Source organism: Chlamydotis macqueenii, chromosome 14, assembly GCF_036417535.1.
Source record: "Chlamydotis macqueenii isolate bChlMac1 chromosome 14, bChlMac1.mat, whole genome shotgun sequence".
NCBI classification, from domain to species: Eukaryota; Metazoa; Chordata; class Aves; order Otidiformes; family Otididae; genus Chlamydotis; species Chlamydotis macqueenii.
This window is the reverse complement of record NC_141569.1, coordinates 19,713,639-19,730,765: the sequence shown is the minus strand read 5'-3', so window position 1 is coordinate 19,730,765 and position 17,127 is coordinate 19,713,639. Positions and strand designations below refer to the sequence as shown.

The following is a 17,127-nucleotide window of genomic DNA, read 5'->3' as shown; positions in this document are numbered from 1 at the left end:
GAGTGAATCAGCTCCGTTGTGAAGCGGTAGATTAGAAGCAGGAGCAAAGCAAAGTCTTTTTACCTTGCTTTAAACCTAAATAACAAGTACAGTCAAATGCTGAGCTGTTTCTTCCCTCCCTGGACGCACCGCCTGCGTTTCTTCCCTTGCGGTTGGCCATCAATAGCATTTTCTTACCGGCTTTTAGGAGCCAGTTGCAGGTGTCCTGGTTTTGCAGTTTAGAACAGCACCAGGGAATACCTTAGTTGTCCCTATGTCTGAAAAAAACTTGTCTTATACATTTCCCCTGAACTTTTCTTCAGGGTAGATTTTTTTAAAAGGTGCAAATTGCTGAGCTACTAGCTGCTGCTTTGCTAGCAGCCCCTCAGATCTCCCGCGATGCTCCTTCCCCGTTCTGTAGCTCGCGGCCCTTTTTTCTTCAGTGCAATGAGTTTTTAAACTGTTAACCAAGTTCTGTTCCCATTGCGTGTGTGTAACTTGCTAATTTGGTTTGCATTTGTTAAAAGAATGTACCTTTCAGCAGAACTGTGCTAGGGCTGGGCGCAATTTCAGACAAACCATGATCAAGGCTGATCATCCAAGTGCTGGCAGAGAGACGCAAGCTGCAGGCTGTGAATGACCAGTAATGTTAGTTGCTGAAAGGATTCATCTCTTCGTGATCTCACTAGAGGTTTTTTTTTCATTTAATAATGTAAAGTAACAGAAAGGTAGCGTATTTTTTAAATAGTACTGTAGTGTTTTTGTAGTTTGGCGTATGTTGTATCGGGGAGGTTTTATATTCTTCACAGGAAAGAGAGAGGAAAAAGGAAATGTTTCCTGCAGTAATGAATGTCTGTGCTGGAGGAAGGTTTCCTCAGAAGAGCAAATAACTCTCTGCCGCATCCTTCTGTGGCCGACAGCAGAGCTGGCGGTTTGCTGGTAGCCCGGCTCTGGTCACCCGGCCGGAGGAGCCTGGTGCTGGTGTGACCAAGTGCGGCGCCCCCCAAGCGTCCCCCGGCCCCGCGGGAGGACGACGTGACCCGCGGTGGACGGGGACCCCGAGAATGGAAAACTTCACACCGCTGCAAATGTTACCACACCCGCCTGCAGCAGAGCTTGAACCTTGAGCCTGGTTTGAAAGTCAGTGGTAAATGATTAACGCAGAAATGGCTTTGGTGGAACAGCCCGCTTTCTGCAGAGCTCATTCCTATAGCTGCATCTTCTGCTCTTTTCCATTTTACCCCCATGTTTCCTCGACTGGAAACAATCAACGTATCTATACAAACAAATAAAATTAGATTATGTATACATAGTTTCTGAAAGTAAATGGGAATGGAGCTCAGTCCCTTAAACACGTAACACCTTGCCTCCCAAATTAAAATTAAATTAAATTTGGAACGCTTAAAACTCAGAAATGTTTTCCTCCCTTGTCTGTGCTTCTTGATTTCTTTTTTTCTTTTATTTAGGTCAGAATCATAGTGTAGTAGTTTTTTGTTTTAAAAACATTTCTCTAAATAACTGAAAGGTAACTTTTAACTATTGTGTTATCTCAGAGTGTGATTTCCCTCCATTACCTCTTCCTTAGGAAGTGGCTGTTTGTCTCGCGCTGCCTAGAACTTTACAGGTAATAGATGTCTGTTAACCTCAAGCCGGTTTGTAGCTCTCGCAGGAGTCCTGTGCGCGGTAGTCCCTCCTGTGCTCCGTGTCGCAGACAGGCAGAATTGTGCGTTACGCGACCGGGGGACTGTCGGTGGCTGGCAGCTCTCCACGCAGTTAGTAAATATTGGCCTTATCTGATACAGCCGGGCTTGAAAAGATACGCCAGGAGCCCAGATTAGATTGCTGGCTACTGCTTTATTAATCAATGTAATAATTTATTTTTAGTTTTGTAAGTCATATCATCTGTTTTCTTTCTCATACTGCATTTTCTACGGGCTGGTACAGAAAATGAGCCCTGTTTAAAAATTAAAGGTGATTCAGAAGTTTCAGTGGATTATGTTTGGCGCTACCGTAATTTCCATGACAGCTGATGAATGCTTCCTTCAAAATGCTTTTGTCAGAAATTCGTCAGGTGTGAAGAGTTTGAGAGAGCTCTAGATAGCTAGAGACAGCTATCCAAATTAGCTGTCTTCAAAACTATGCCTGGAAAGATGTTTCCGTCTTTTTCTGGTTTTAATCATTTTAATGAAATAAGTTCTCAAGTTATCTGTTCCTCATTTAAAATCGTAGACTCCCAGCCTGTGTTTCAATGTTTAATCTGAGATTTTTCCTATAATAAAATGAGCTGCTGGGCCTAAAACTCTAGAGAAAGTAAGGCAGCTTACAGCAGCGTTTGACTGGCCAGTGATTACTGGGTTTTGCAGGGGGATTTGTTTGATTTTGAGGTCAGTGTTAATTTTATTTATTTTTAATTTTTTTGCATATGACACTACAAAGCACAGAAACAATTTAATTGCTTTTTCCAAATGGATCAGTAGCCTGGGGGAAAAACAACCAAACAAAACCAGACAACAGAAGAAAGTAATGCACGTGTCAGGAGAGGAAGCGGAGCCTTGTGGTCAGTATTGTTTGTCTCAGGCAGGAGAGCCGCGAGGGCGCTGGCGGGGAAGGGTCTCTCCCGCAGGAGGAGCGGGGCGTCGCTTGGCTCCAAGCACGGCTCCGTCGACATGAAGCTGTAGCGTGAGTGTGCCTTTCTTCGTGTGTGTCAGATCCCGTGCTGTGTGTGAAGAAGGTGGGGAACACGCGATTGCTTGTCTCTGGAAAGTTTGGTTTGTGTTAACCAAATGCCATCACGCACGTAGGCAGAGGGAGATTTGAATCCTCGGGTTCCCTAACCGTGAGGTGTCTTTTCCTGCAAACCCATAGCCGTTGGCTTCTGTCAGTTGGTTCTTCATCAGCGGAGACGGGTCCACACAATGGCCACCTCCATCATTACAATATCCGTTCCTCGAGCACCTCTGCACTGAGGAAGGCAGACAAGCTTTGCAGAAATTAGAATGAGCATGTAATTAAAGATGGGTGTTTGTAGGGACATCAAATAAATGTAACTGGGCTGAATTACATTGTGCCATTGCTTGGATGATGAGTGCTGGATTGTGCAACCTTAGGGTTTTATTATAGCTTTCTGCTCTTTAAAAGAAGACAAATTAATTAGAAAACACAGAAAAGCCATCGTAGGGATCATAGACAGGATACGATCCGTCAGTGACTGTGACTTCAGCTGACAGACAAGCTAGTGGTGGTTGTCAGCCTCTTTGTTGAGTAACAAAGTGGCAGTAGTGTTGCAGCATTTCGCAAATGTTTTCTGCATGCAAAGAAGTGATGTGATGGATTTGGGTTTTTCCCCAAGTTCTGGAAAGAAGCGTTCTTTCCTGGGTGAATTCTTTTTCTTCCCTTTTTCCTCAAGGTTCATCCATTCTCCTTCATGCCCACTGCCAGCCTTTCCTGTTGAAGCCTTCGCACCACCCTTGTCCTGCTCTTGTTCCTCTCTCCGTCCTCCCACGGCTATTCCAGCGCGTTCAAGCTGTTGCTGTGTTCTCATGTGTTTTTCACTTTTCTGCTCAGCCCTCTGGGCTCCAGCTTAGTGACAGGTCACCTTCTTCCCTGGCTTGTCTCAGACTGGTTTTTAGGCGGTCTGCATGTTTCTTAGGTCTTTGCATGCATGTCCCATCTCATTTTTTCCCCTGACACAAGAAATTTTCACTTTGCTCTGCTCTCTGGTTCCGTACTTGCCAAAACGTGGACTTCATTGACACGTTTGTTCTGGTTTGGCTTTTAGCCCTCTGTATTGGAGCAGCAGGATTCCTGCTCCATGTGTCTGCTTTTATGATCAAACTCCTGCCTGGTCTGAGCAGACGTGACAGCAGGAGTCCTTGGCGTCGCCGGCCGGGCCATTTCCCAGTTGCTCTCTGGGGACGGGACATACGGAGGTGCCTGTTCAAAACCAGAGCCTCCCGGCTGGTTTAGTTTGGACTGCAACTTTAAGGGTTTTGTGAATGTTTGAGAACTCTGGTTTCTTTAAAAATGTGTGACCAAATCTGGTCAGACTTTCTTCAGGAGAGGAAAAGGAATTTTCCATGCAAAAGCCAGCCTACATACGAAAGTTAAGCCCACATTAGGGAGCATGGATGTTCTGCAGCGTTTCCGAGTAGAGGCATCAAAGTCTTTAAAAACGCGTTACTTCCTGGCTTCATCTGTAAAGTGGCTGGAACCCTGTAGGACAGAATTTTCTGTGACAATCACTGCAAGCATACGGTGTAGAAATTGGATTGTAAAAGTTTAAAACCATGTGAAAATGCACTCACCAAAACGGGCGTTACAGCGGGAGGTGCGGCGGCGGCCCTCGGCAGGTAGCGCGGGGGGCCTGGCCGTGCTGTTTCCGCGTGCTGGGACGGATTAGCCCCTGGACCTTGGCACCGCCGCTGCTGGCTCAGCCCTGCTGATCAGAAGCAGCTCAAAGGTGATTATGATGGGTTGTTTATTGTTCTAACGGTGATTGGGTTTGTAAAAGAGCGAACCCTTCATTTGTTGATGGCCAGAGTGTTTACATAGGAAAACCAGAGCCTGAAATTAGGAGTAATGTATTCTTTTCCTAAAATGCTGGGCTGAAATAATCGTTTATTGCCGTGAAGATTTATCAGTACATGGCTTAATTTGCACCGCTTCTTGCATAAGGGTGTCCCAGTAGAACACAGTGGTGATACTGGAAACGAAGCTCCTGTAGGACTCCGTGCAGAGTGCAGGGGATGTGCCACTAACGAGAACAACGTGGAGTCAGAGCGTGTTTTAAGGGTCAGTTTTAAAGGCTGGGATAATTGTGCAAGAAACTTGGCTTCAGAAATGTGTAAGGGAAGTAATCCTGTCCTAGTCACCCAGGCTGTGAAATATCTATACAGCTTTACTTACGTTTGACCAGATTTCATAGTGTAGCTGTTTCAGAGCCTCGTGAGCTCTGTGTGCAGAGCTGTCGTGTTGGAGGGAAGGGCAGTCCGTCCGTTTCTTGCAGCTACCAGTGTGATGTTTGCCAGTATCCCATAGATCTTAATTAAAAGTATTTTTGTGCTTTTTTTTTTTTTTTTTTTTTTTTTTTTTTCCTAAGCCCTGGAATGAGATCAGATGTAAGCTCTTCTCCCTCCACAACCTCAGCAACTACGGGACCACCTCCCAAGCTTTGCCTCGTTTGCTCTGACGAAGCCTCTGGGTGTCATTATGGTGTTCTGACTTGCGGCAGCTGCAAAGTGTTCTTCAAAAGAGCTGTGGAAGGTAAGGCATGTTTTGATGAATTTGCTGTTTAAAACATAAAATCCACGTCACGTATCATCCGCATGCAAAGCCAGTCTATTCAATCTTACTGGAATGCACAGTTTTGCTAGAATCCGACTGAAAAATCCCATCCATTAGATCACTGATGTGCTGATGGTGAGTAACATTGATAATGGTGTGATTCTCTGAAGCACAGATTCCATTTACATGTGTAAAATGCTCCCATTCACTCACAGGGTAAAAGGATGTATTGTTGTCTTGGCTGTTTGTTTCTTTCCTCGTCTTTCACTCTTGTTTTTGTTTGTTTGTCCTGTTTATATACAGATTCTCGTCTGTGCGTGTTAGACTTGTAAAGTTTGTGATTTTTAAGTCTAGTGTTAGTTGTTTTGCGTATAAAAGTGTACGAGAAACTCGATCAATCTGTTGTATGCGAGGTTACAATAGCTTGACAGTTTTTCCCTGTGAGCAGTATTGGTTATATTACATACGTGGCCACGTGTTGTTTCAGGGGTGGCTAGGTAACAGGAGCAGGTATGTGGTTTTGGATCGTCAAGTTTTCTCTCTAATCTCAGGAACAGAATCATTCTGGAAGATAGAGATGATGCAGAACTTACTGTGGATCTGTAGTGTGTCTGGCAGAATAAGTAATCTGTGGGTTTTGGGCTGCATAAGTAGGCATTACGTAATGAGTGAGGTTGTACCTCAGTGTCTGACTCTTCGCTTCAGTATCGGAGAGATGCAGAGAAGTTGGAGTACATTCTCAGTGTCTCTGAAAGGCTAGCGATTGCTCTCCTCTGAAACTGTCATTCTTAGTTACAGCCGTACAGGGTTTCCTGTCTCATGCATTCTTCATGCAGCTGCTCTAGGTATTTTGAAGTGGATCAGAGTATCGTTATTTTGCTAACGTTCCTGCAAGCTGGGTTTCATGCGAGAAGAGGGAAGGCTGATTTGACAAAGACGAGCCACCGTTCAGGCTTTCAGAAGCACTTTCTCCCAGTTCCCAGCTCCCTGGGTGCAATAGGGAGCTCCATGGAAATGCGGAGCCTCTCAGAGGGATTGGAAAAGTCAAGTTCGTCTCACAGTTCATGCTAGTCACAAGGGGAAAGGATGTCAGTTCTGTGGGAAGCTGAAGCTCTTTCTGAAGTACAAGAGACGATAACGAGCTCAAGTGCAAAGCACTGAGCTGCTGGGGCTCTCCATGGCTCCCAGATGGTCCTGTCTGGAGTTGCACTCCCATTTAGAGCCAGGCTCTTTATTTGAAGCCAATAATCATCTGTATCTTTGATTAAAATCAGGTCACTGGATATCCCTCAGAGGAAGTATCCCTCATCTGAATCTTTTTCATAGCAATGGTTTTGCCCGTCCTCAAGCTTAAACAAATAACAGAAGTATTGATACATGAAGAAACTGACGCAGTAATTCCTTTTGGTCAGTGATGGCGACTTGCCACATCTTATATCAGCTGTGTTAATGACAAAAACATAGGCAGGCTTGTAGCTGAAAAATTGCAATAAACTGCTCAAGGCTTACCTCCACCTTCCTTTTTATTGCTCCACAGATTATCCCAGCCATAATCCGTTGGATTAGATATTGTGGATGCTTTCAGGAGCTCTTCCAGGATCTGCCAGTTCTAATATTCACTTTAAGGAACAAATAATTTACTTTTGTCTCTTACAGACGTTTTTCTTATTGGGAACATATGTAAAAAGTGTTTGTTTCTGCAATACCCTTTTTGTTAATAGCTGCCAGGCCCCTGTTAGTGCACAGACCAAGCTGACTCTGCACAGTGGTTTTCCAGCATTTAGCCTGAAACTGGTGCTTCAGAGCCCAGAGCCCTTGTGATTCTGTTTCTCCAGTCCCAGAATCAACCCTGTTCACCACCCCACCCTGCTGCCAACCCAGATCTTCTCGGCTCCTCCCCACCTCCGCTTCCTCACCTTGCGTCAGCTCCTCACACCTCCTCTCCGCCAGATTCCCCCCACTCCTCTGCCTCCTGCTGTGCTTCAAATTGCCCTTGTTCTTCAGCGTTTTTAATTCCATCTCCCAAAATCCTTTTGTCTGCAATTTCTGAGCTTTTTACACGCTGATGTGCTCAAACGAGCAAAGACTCCTTCAGTCTCACGGTGCTTCAGAGCCCCAGACACCAACTTGTGCTACGGGCACTGGAACATTAAAGAGCGTGTGGCCTCTGTGAAACGCTCTTGTGGTGTCAGTTCCCTTGGAAATATCTCCATTTGCTCACTACCAATTTTACCAGTGTTTGTTCATGAAGTATCTTTGTCTGTTTTGTGACATGCATTCATTTGTGCGGCTGTCCTTTGGGCAGCACTCAGAGGACATGAAGGAGAAGGTGGAATCAGCTTCATTTCTCACAAAATGTTCATGTGACAAGAAGGTTTTAATTTAAATATGAAGACACAGTGTAGCTTTCGCCTGAAAGAGGCAAGAATAGCGAAGTAGTAAATACAAGAAATCAAACTACTTTCACAGAAGTGAAAGCTCTTTATTAGGAAAAAAAAATGGAACAGCTCAGGAAAATCTACAGCTGAAGCATCCACATTGAATGCTGAAGCCACGGTCTCACTGAACATTTTTGTGAGACACGAGATTACAGTCTCTGTTCTCCTGCAGTGGTGACGGCTGTTCGTCGGTTCGTGTTAGGTGTGTGTGTTTGTTCTGAGTGTGTTAGTATGCCGATGGTGAACGGAATTGTGACTCAAGGGTCTATTTTCCAAGTTACCTGAAACACAGAGATGGCACGAGGGTCAGTAAGGCTTCCCCTTCTTCAGGTGGAAAAGAGAGGGAGGTTCATTCAGAAAAATGTTGAGGGCCTCTTCAGAATATCAAGGAACTTGAAACACTTCCCTGGAGAAGTTTGACTAAAGCCGTAGTAATGGGCTGTGCTTACCTACAGTTTTCACAGCTGATGTGAAGCAAACTCCTTAACCAAGCTCTTTTTCTGTGAGAAGACTCTTAGGCTGCATTGTCAATAACAGTATTTGGAGAACAGGTTTGTTTCTCTCACTATTACACTGCCAGGACTTGGAAATGCAGTGTGAAAGCCCAGGTAGTGGCATTCTGCTGTCTAAAGCAGCATCTGTTTCTTGATTCCTGTGTGGGAGAAGGGTGTATCTTTTAGTAATGCTTTTCCTTAAACAAAGTTATCTTCAGATGATTATTCATAGAATTCAAAGAATTAAGACTAGATACCGTTCTCGTCTGCTGCTGTCCTGCTCTTAACAGCTAGGAAATAGTTATTTTGGTTTATGCAGTTGCCGTGGGTCAGTTTTGCTCTGAATCTGGGAATGCATAAAAATGTCAGGGAACTTGGTTTGTCCGTTCAGACTCTTCAGTTAAACAAGGAGGAGGTTTATTGAGTTTTAAAATTATGAAAGGTATGTCTATACATATGTAGAAATCTTGACATGCATCTTTCAAAATGTGTGCGTGAGCATATTTACATCTCGCGTGAAACTATTTAGGGCAATCGGAAACATGCTACAGAAGATAGTTTTGAGAAATGCAAGAGAAAAATAGTTTTTAAAATAGAATTTGCCTGATATTAAGAAATAGGAAATAGGATTTCTTCCTAAGTGTATTGGCTTTGGTGTCTAAACTGTTTGGTGTGTAGATATATGCAATCATACGATACTGATCTTATTTTTGCAAGAAATGGAGTACAGTAAGTAAAGGTATTACACAGACCCCAGATCCTTAACGCTACAGAGAGAATTAATGACTTCATCTACTACTCTGATTGTAGAGCTTATGATTATTCTGTTTGTCTTTGTGAATCCAGGGCAGCACAACTATCTGTGCGCTGGGAGAAACGATTGCATTATTGACAAAATTCGGAGGAAAAACTGTCCAGCGTGCCGCTACCGGAAATGTCTTCAAGCTGGCATGAACCTCGAAGGTAACTTCAAATGCTCAAGTGCCTTTCTTGAGTCCTAGACAATAAGAGTTATGCTGCTGCTGAAGCTAAAGCAGTTATTTAAGTAGCACTTTAATATGTTAAAACTAAGTACTGCATTTTATGGCATGTGTGAGCGTTTTAATGAAAAGCAAGATTTTTTTAATGCTAGAATTTCTCGTATACTTTCCTGTCTGTACTCAGTTGCACTGTCTGTCCGTATTATTTTTGTTCATGCTGTGGATTCTTCTTAAATGTCTGTCGGAATCTCTCTAGCAAAGATAGGCTCAATAAATAAATTTAAATGTACCAGTACGCATTTGTTCTCTGCTAAGTCCTGGATGGCTGATGAGAAACAGAAGACCACATCAACTGGAGATTCAGCAGTAGTTGTAAAATGACGTTAAATGTTTTTATTAGTGTCAGCTATGTTTTATGCTTGATATTTTTTCCTTGAGCTGTAGAGATTAATACAGTACTTACTAGCGTGTTATCGTGGTGATACTTGTATAATCAAAGTTGTCAGATAAAATAAAAATGTCAAAAATGTGTTTGTCAGATACAAATATGAACAGTTTCATTTCAGACAGTGAAAATACCCTTTGGTAAAGTCTAAGTGGTGAATTATGTTAAAGAGAGAGATGATACTCATAGCGGAGTCTGTGTCAGCATGTCCTTTCTTCCTCTTCTGCTTCCACCCCCTCTCAGGAGGACGAACCATCAGTTTTTCTGCCCTGCTGTACTTTCCCCTTCCCTCAGAGCAGAGGGGAAAAACCGGGTGGTCTGACATGCTTCCCTCCTGTGCCACGCTTACAGTGCGTGCTGTGCTTGGTGGTGGAGGTTTGCAGGGAAGAGAGGAGGTTGCTGGTCGGTTTCTTGACATGGTCTGTGTGGAACATCTCTTAACAGCCAAAATCTGTAACAGTGCCTTCTAAAATAAGTTCTTAAAGTACAGGAGGTTGTCGGCCAGTGTCTCCAGGAGCTGGATTTAGCTTGTCAGACACTCCCAGTGTCAGAGCCTTGCGCTGCAGAGATAATAGCAGGGTAGTCTGCTGCCTGCTCTTGGTGTCCAGGGTGGAAAGGTGCAGTGCCCTGCTGGGGCTGGTGTGGCCAGCAACAAGCAGAGGTAACAGTAAAGCCAAAAGAAAGTTTAGAATAGTGCAAAAAAGCACAATTTTTATTCTGGGGTGGAAAAGAATACGTTTTGTTTTAAGACCTGTTTCTATTTTTTCTCACCACACTTGTTTTCAAAATGAGTGTCTCATATTCGTATATTTATCTATAGGAATAAAGCACCTTATGTCAATTACTCTGATAGTTTCCATTCCTGCATCAATTTCTGTGATCTCTTCTTCAAGCAGACATCAGTATAGCTATCTCAGCTTCTAGGCTGTGTTACTTGAGTTGCCTTTCTGCACCAAAGAAGATGAAAAGTGAATGACCTCGGACACTTGCCACTTTTCTGCATGTAGCTTGGAGCCCTTCCAGCTAGAGTTAGTTTGCCTGAATTTTGGCACAGAGAATCCTAGAGGATAGCGCCGTTCTGGAGGATGGATATTGTTATGTAAGTTGGTGGAAAAGGTGGGGAGGACAGGAAGCTTTTATGACTGAGAGGGAAAAGAGATCTAGGAGCTCAGCAACACAAAAATGGAAGAACCCAAGGTGTTGTGAAGCAGCGAACAGCCACCGTGAACGCAGCAGTTTATCACAGCTCTGAACAGATGGCGAATTGGTCGTACGGAAGAAGGCAGCATAAAGTGCAGAAGAGACTAAAAAGGAGTTCCTTTTGTCTTGGCTGTTTTAGGGTCATAGCTCTTGTTTAAAAGAGAATTAAATTTGCATACTTTTTAGACGCTAATTTCTTTTTGAAAAGTCATCAGGTGTATCCCCAGTGCTTAAATACTGGCTATAAGCAAACCAGTCAATGAGAAGCAAGAGACCAACCTAGCATGTCAGTCTCGGGGCCTCTTTCACTTACCCTCACTTCTGCCATGGACGCGTCCAGTCACGTTTTGAGTAGCTCTCAATTTCTAGTGCCTGCAGTGAATTTCACTTTTGGGTAGAAGGCTAACTTACTTTCAAATAAATAAATAAAATTTACCATGCGGTGTTTTCGTTCTTACCTGCTCTTGTGCTGAGATGGCAGTGACTCCTTGTACGCTAGAAATGGTAATTCTCTACCATAGTCTGCTTTGCCATCAGCCATGCCTTTGGCCCTACTTTTCTGGAACTTTCTTGTTTCTCTTGCATGTTTTTTGGGGGGGACTGGAAGAACACAGACCTGTCAAGTATCAGGTACCAGATTTGTATAGTAGAGTAATGATAAACCTTTTATTTCTTTGAATTCTCACGTCCGTTTTCATCATTGATTGACGCTTGGCATTCTTTGGCAGCCTTTCTCTTTCTGATGTGTTTGAAAAAAAAAGATTTATTGTTAGGTTTCATGTCTGTAAAAAGTTATCTCAATTTTTTTGGCCTTTCAGACTGCATTTTGGAGTTAAACTGTTGGCAACTTATGGGTTTTGTGTCATCTTCATTTTGAATTTATTTCAATTTTTTGAGGGATCTCTTCCTTTTCTAATAATATCCATTGCCCTGCTCTGTGACTGCGATGGTTTTCGCCATTATAAATCCCATTTTGGGAGCAAGGTGCATGTTTTCCATGTCTCTCTGGCAGCATTTGGTCTCCAGCGTGGTGGTGGGAAGGTTCCATCCCCCCTGGGATGGTGAGCTGCCTCATCGCTCACGTGTGCCGGCCATCTGCCCGGTGGGCAGGAAGTGTGTCCGTGAAATAGGAAGCCGGTGCAACCTCGCTGGATGCCAAGCTGCAGGGCGTCTGGGATTTTGGAGGGGGAGTTGCTTGTTTTTAACAGAAAATCTTGGATGCTTTTCTATCCATGCTGGGTTTATCTGTACGGGTTATCTTCTGTAATTTGCCGTAAGGAGCTGGTTTTAAATTAGTGCTATTTTTATATTGGAAAATAAATTGTAAAGTAGTACATTATGTCAATCTTTTTTTTTGTGAGTTAGAACTATATATCCAAGTCAGATCTAGTAGCATAGCCTCATAAAAATTCTTGCCTAACACTTTGTCTTATCAGATATATTTCTTCTGATTGTAATTTTTACGAGACTTTCAGGGCTGGAAATGCTCCATACCAGGTGTCTGCATTAAGCTGAAGGCGTGCGCGTGTGAATGTACGTCAGAGCAGTTTGTTTGCTTTTGAGAACAAGGAGAATGGGGCAAAAAATGCCGGAATGTTGAAAGGATTTTGGAGCAGCCATTTCAAAATTCAGATGAGAATAACAAGAAGCTCTTTGCTCCAAGGAAGTAACTGTTGTGACTCCCCCGTGACAGTCCTGGCAGGTGTGGCCAGCGCGTAAGCTTTTGGGAAAATGCAGTTTATACGAGGTCCACAGAGAATTCCTTACCTTTAGCAGCTGATTTCTGAAGTCTCTGTCGTAGCCAGTGGTGGAACAGGGTTAGGAGGGGATTTTTCTCTGTCGTTAAGTTCCCGAGTTGGTGCATTTCTGATGATTATGAATAGGTCAGTAGAGGCTTTGAATGTGGAACCGCACTACGTGATGCTTTTGTGTGCTACTGATTTATCTCAGAAGTTCCAGAGCAGAAATCAATTAATTAATTGAGACACAGGAAGAGAACTAGGTCTCGGTTTGGTCTGGGTTAAATTGTGCGTGCAGTGGAGCAGGCCGCATCCAGGGGAGCGGGAAGCCAAGTGGGAGACTCTGTTATTGACAATATGCTGATGAAATTGTTGCTCCAACTTTTTGTAGTTTACAGTTAACATATCTGTGTGATGTTTTATTTATATGGAGAATTGGTTTTATGGTTTAATTAGGCTGCAACGATTTATATGCAAGGGAGTTGGCAAGAGAAAAATCTCCTCCTGCCCAGCATTTTCAAAAAAAAATGTTTTCCCTGGCTCAAGAGATTCAGTAACTTCTTACCTATTAAATATATTTTTTCCTTTCTTCTGTATGGTTTCTGTACTTAATATTTTAAGGAACTTACACAGTCCTACAGATATTTCCAAACAGATGTCATTCTGCCACATGACGTTTCACTGAAATTTTGCATGTAACAGAAACTGGAGGATCAGGCCTCGTACTTGTACTGTGTGCAGACGTTATTTAACATTTTGAAACTTTAACATTAATGTGACTTTCATCCAAACGTAAAATTAAACTTATTTTCACGGGAAGTTTAATTAGAATTAATGTGAAATTATTTACAGTTTTATGAAAAAATGCTTTAAAAGTTTCAATTGCCTGATCCGCAACTGCAGGAAAACACAAGCAGCATTTCCTCTGTTACGCTTTTGTTGCTGCGTGGTCATTTTCCATTGTCTGACCTGTGACTTACCAAAACTTTCCTAGCTCGCAAAACAAAGAAGAAGATAAAAGGAATTCAGACTACCGTAGCGGGAACGCGGGATGCTTCCGAACCGCCTGGCAACAAGAGCATCGTCCCCGCCTCGCTGCCGCAGCTGACGCCCACGCTGGTGTCCCTGCTGGAGGTGATCGAGCCGGAGGTGCTGTACTCGGGCTACGACAGCACGCTGCCCGACTCCAGCTGGAGGATACTGTCCACCCTCAACATGCTGGGCGGGCGGCAGGTGGTGGCTGCAGTCAAGTGGGCAAAGGCAATACCAGGTAATCTGCAAATACATTCGTTATAGAGTGCGGCCCTTTTGTTGTGCTTAAAACCTGTCTTTGTACTTGGGACCCTTCAGAGCCTTCGCAGATGAAGTTCTAGTAATATCTGGGCTTGTTCGTGTCTCGAATACTTCTGGAGTAGAAAAGTAGAAGATAATGCAGATGCAAAAATTGATTTACTCCTATTACAATTTAGGTCATTTCACTTGAACTCTTTGACTGCTGAGTGTTAAAATTCCTATTAAAATAGGGATTTGGTTTTAGAAGTAATACAGAGAACTATTCTTGTCAGCTCTAGTTCCATCTCTTAGATAATTATTTTTTCAATATTTTTAGCAGTGAGGTCCTCTTGACTTTTATAGACTGGTGCTGCTGTACTGGCTTGTCTGGGTGTGTATTCATGGGCGGTTCTTTTTTTACTGCCCCTCACTGTATCTGTAGTTCTTTCTTGACTGGGAATAGGCATCTGAGCATCTAGTTCCAAGGTGGGAGTTAAGATTCTCATTTTCTGTCAAGCAGTGTGGCTGCACAATTAAACTGACTGTCTCCTGGGGAGTGTGGAAGGTTTGCTGCTATTTTGGCTCCCACCAGAAGACATAGCTAGCAGCTGCCTTACAGATGAAGTGATGTCCAGTCTCAGCCTTGGCCGTAACACGTCACATCCCATAGTATGTCTTTGGGGAGGCCAGAGCTGAAAGCAAAGCTGAAGATCTGTTTATTTCTGCCATGACAAAGACGAGTGGTTGTCTCCCTTCCCTTTCGCTTCTAATCAGTACCGTTAGCTACTTGTTTTCAAAAAACCCGTCAAACCACCTCCTTATGCATATGTTGCCCAAGAATAGTATTACATAACAGGTCGGGGGGGGGCGGACCAAACCAAAGCTCAAAAGTCTGACAATTAAATTTCACCATTATTGGTGTCTCTTTTGAGGTAGGGGCAATAAATTAACGGTAGGAAAGAAAGACTAAATTCAAATATCTGTATCCAGCAGAGATGTGAATAGAGAGCTCTGTACATCCGTCGGGCTTTTCCGCCATGGGGCGTTGCACTGGATTAGCGAAGGCCTGCGTCACGTGTGCACGCTTTCTTCGGGGACAAGTCTTTAGGAGGCCATCTGGCATTCACAAATACAAATTTAGCTACCATTTTCATAAAACAGTTCATAATCTCTTCTGAACAGTTTCCCTAATTAGAGAAACTGCTGAGGTTATAACATATGCTCTTAATGAAAATGCCTGTCTTCTCGTTAATAACTATATTAGTAGAAACTATTCTTACCATTTTTATCTTCTTTTTGTTGGTTGCTACGGTGATTCTCCGTGAGTGTTTAATTTGTATACGCTGCTGGTGGTGCACCATCAGACATGCTAACAGTAAGGCAGCTTTGGTTGCCAAACCCTTTAGCTGGGGTTTCAAAATAGCCTTTTCCTGAGGAGGGCTTGAGCAAACGTTTCAAGATTTGACCCAGTGAGTTTGAAATAACTTTGAAATACTTGACTTCTATTTTAGAAGCAGTAAATGGTAGTTACCGCTGCCTCCAGAGCCAGAAGCTTTTTTTGAAGCTGTTACACATACCAAGTTTTGTTATATATTAATCTACGGAATGCCATCGATTTGCATATCTTCAGGAAGCAGCACTCTTGTGAGCTCTTCAGATGTCAGATGCTTAATAAATAAAATCAACTTGAATTCAGACTTTAATAATTAGTAATTCAGTATGGCACAAGATTTTCTTGCTAAATGTAGGCAGGCTCTAACAGGAACTAGTGTTGCAAATTAAAAGCTGCCTGCATTTTTCAGAATGTTTAAGGGACTAATTTTCAGATTTTACACGTGTCGTCATTGTTTAATTGTCTCTGTGCTACGTATTCTTACAGGATTGGCAGCAGTTAATGATGGTAACTGATGCAATACATGTTGTGTAAGTTCAGTGCTGTTGAATAAGAACCAAATTTGACATTAAACCACTTACTGTCTAGTGGACTGCTCTCACAAAAAGTAAAAAATACTGTTATATTTGGAAGGTAGCCCAATGAATTATAGTATATATTATATTTAATTGTTGTCTTTTGTAATCTAGCTCACCATCGATTTCAGATAAGTACACGCATATATTCAGATTTTTTTAATATTACACCGCCTTTTACTGCCTGTGGTACCAGTCAAGAGTCATCCATCTGGTACTCTGTCCTCCCAGGGGGTAGCTAACGTCCTGGCTGTCGGAGCCCGGGGTTTGCAGTTTGCGTGCACTTTTGTAGATGGGGTGCTGGGAATTTATTGTGAAATGTATATATGTAAGTGTGAATGTCAGGTGTAATGCAGAGTTCAAGAATTACTCCTTCTGTTGGTCTTTTTTTCCTGTTTTTCTGTGTTACTTATGTTTTGTGTGATTGACAGTTGCCCATTCAAACCAGCTCAGGGTTGAGTTATACTGGAGCTTTCTCTTCAAACCTTTCAAGTCTTGTACGCAGGCATATCGTGCAGAAGGTGTAACTGGAGTCCTGTGGTTACAAACACTTAATTTATACATATGCAAAACTTTGAGTAAGCAAAGGATTCCTTAATGGTATTCTAAGGATTTGAATATAACTTTGGTAGCTGGAAAATGGTGTTGAAATTTTGCACCCCTTTTAAAGTGCATATTTTTCATCCAGCAATAACTTTTTCATAAGAAACCTCTTCTTAATATCCTAATTTCTTTTTTTCTTCCACCAAAAATCTAATCTAAAATACTTGACTAAATCAGATTATCCTAGTAGGGCAGGAAATTTTGTTGTTATTTCAGGTACAGTCATCACAATTAGAGAATCTCTTACCAAATACACTTTTAAAAGTGAAAATCTACATTGATAATACAGGCGTTGTACTCGTCATAACCATGGTTCTTTTCCAAGTTAGGTGAGGATTTTTTTCTTTTGTTTTTTTTTGCAACCAATACTGTCACACCTCAATTTTTGTTTTTCCAGGTTTCCGCAATTTACATCTGGATGACCAAATGACCCTTCTGCAGTACTCGTGGATGTTCCTCATGGCGTTTGCCTTGGGCTGGAGATCATACAAACAGTCAAATGGGAGTCTCCTGTGCTTTGCGCCAGATCTGATTATTAACGAGTAAGTAAGACGCGAGGCGTTTCCCAGTTATCAGCGTGATACCAGACTCCATGCTGTGTTTCTGAGTTTTGCACTCGTGAGGTGAATCACTGGGTACCAAATTCTTGCGGAGATCACAAATCAGTCTGTCGTTTGCAGCTCCTTTGTCTTTTAGCAGATTGCTGAGAATTTTTTAAATAAGTCA

The 17,127-nt window shown here is 42.7% G+C and overlaps 1 protein-coding gene across 2 annotated transcripts in view; it reads left to right on the top strand.

Annotated features, from left to right (window-relative positions):
• Window positions 1–17,127, top strand: part of NR3C1 (nuclear receptor subfamily 3 group C member 1) — a 70,169-nt gene that overhangs the window by 36,229 nt on the left and 16,813 nt on the right. For both annotated transcript variants that reach the window (XM_086759202.1, XM_086759203.1), the window contains exons 3-6: window positions 5,078–5,241; window positions 9,041–9,157; window positions 13,553–13,828; window positions 16,799–16,943. In XM_086759202.1, coding sequence (XP_086615328.1) covers window positions 5,078–5,241; window positions 9,041–9,157; window positions 13,553–13,828; window positions 16,799–16,943 — 702 coding nt within the window. The remainder of the gene's footprint in view (window positions 1–5,077; window positions 5,242–9,040; window positions 9,158–13,552; window positions 13,829–16,798; window positions 16,944–17,127) is intronic.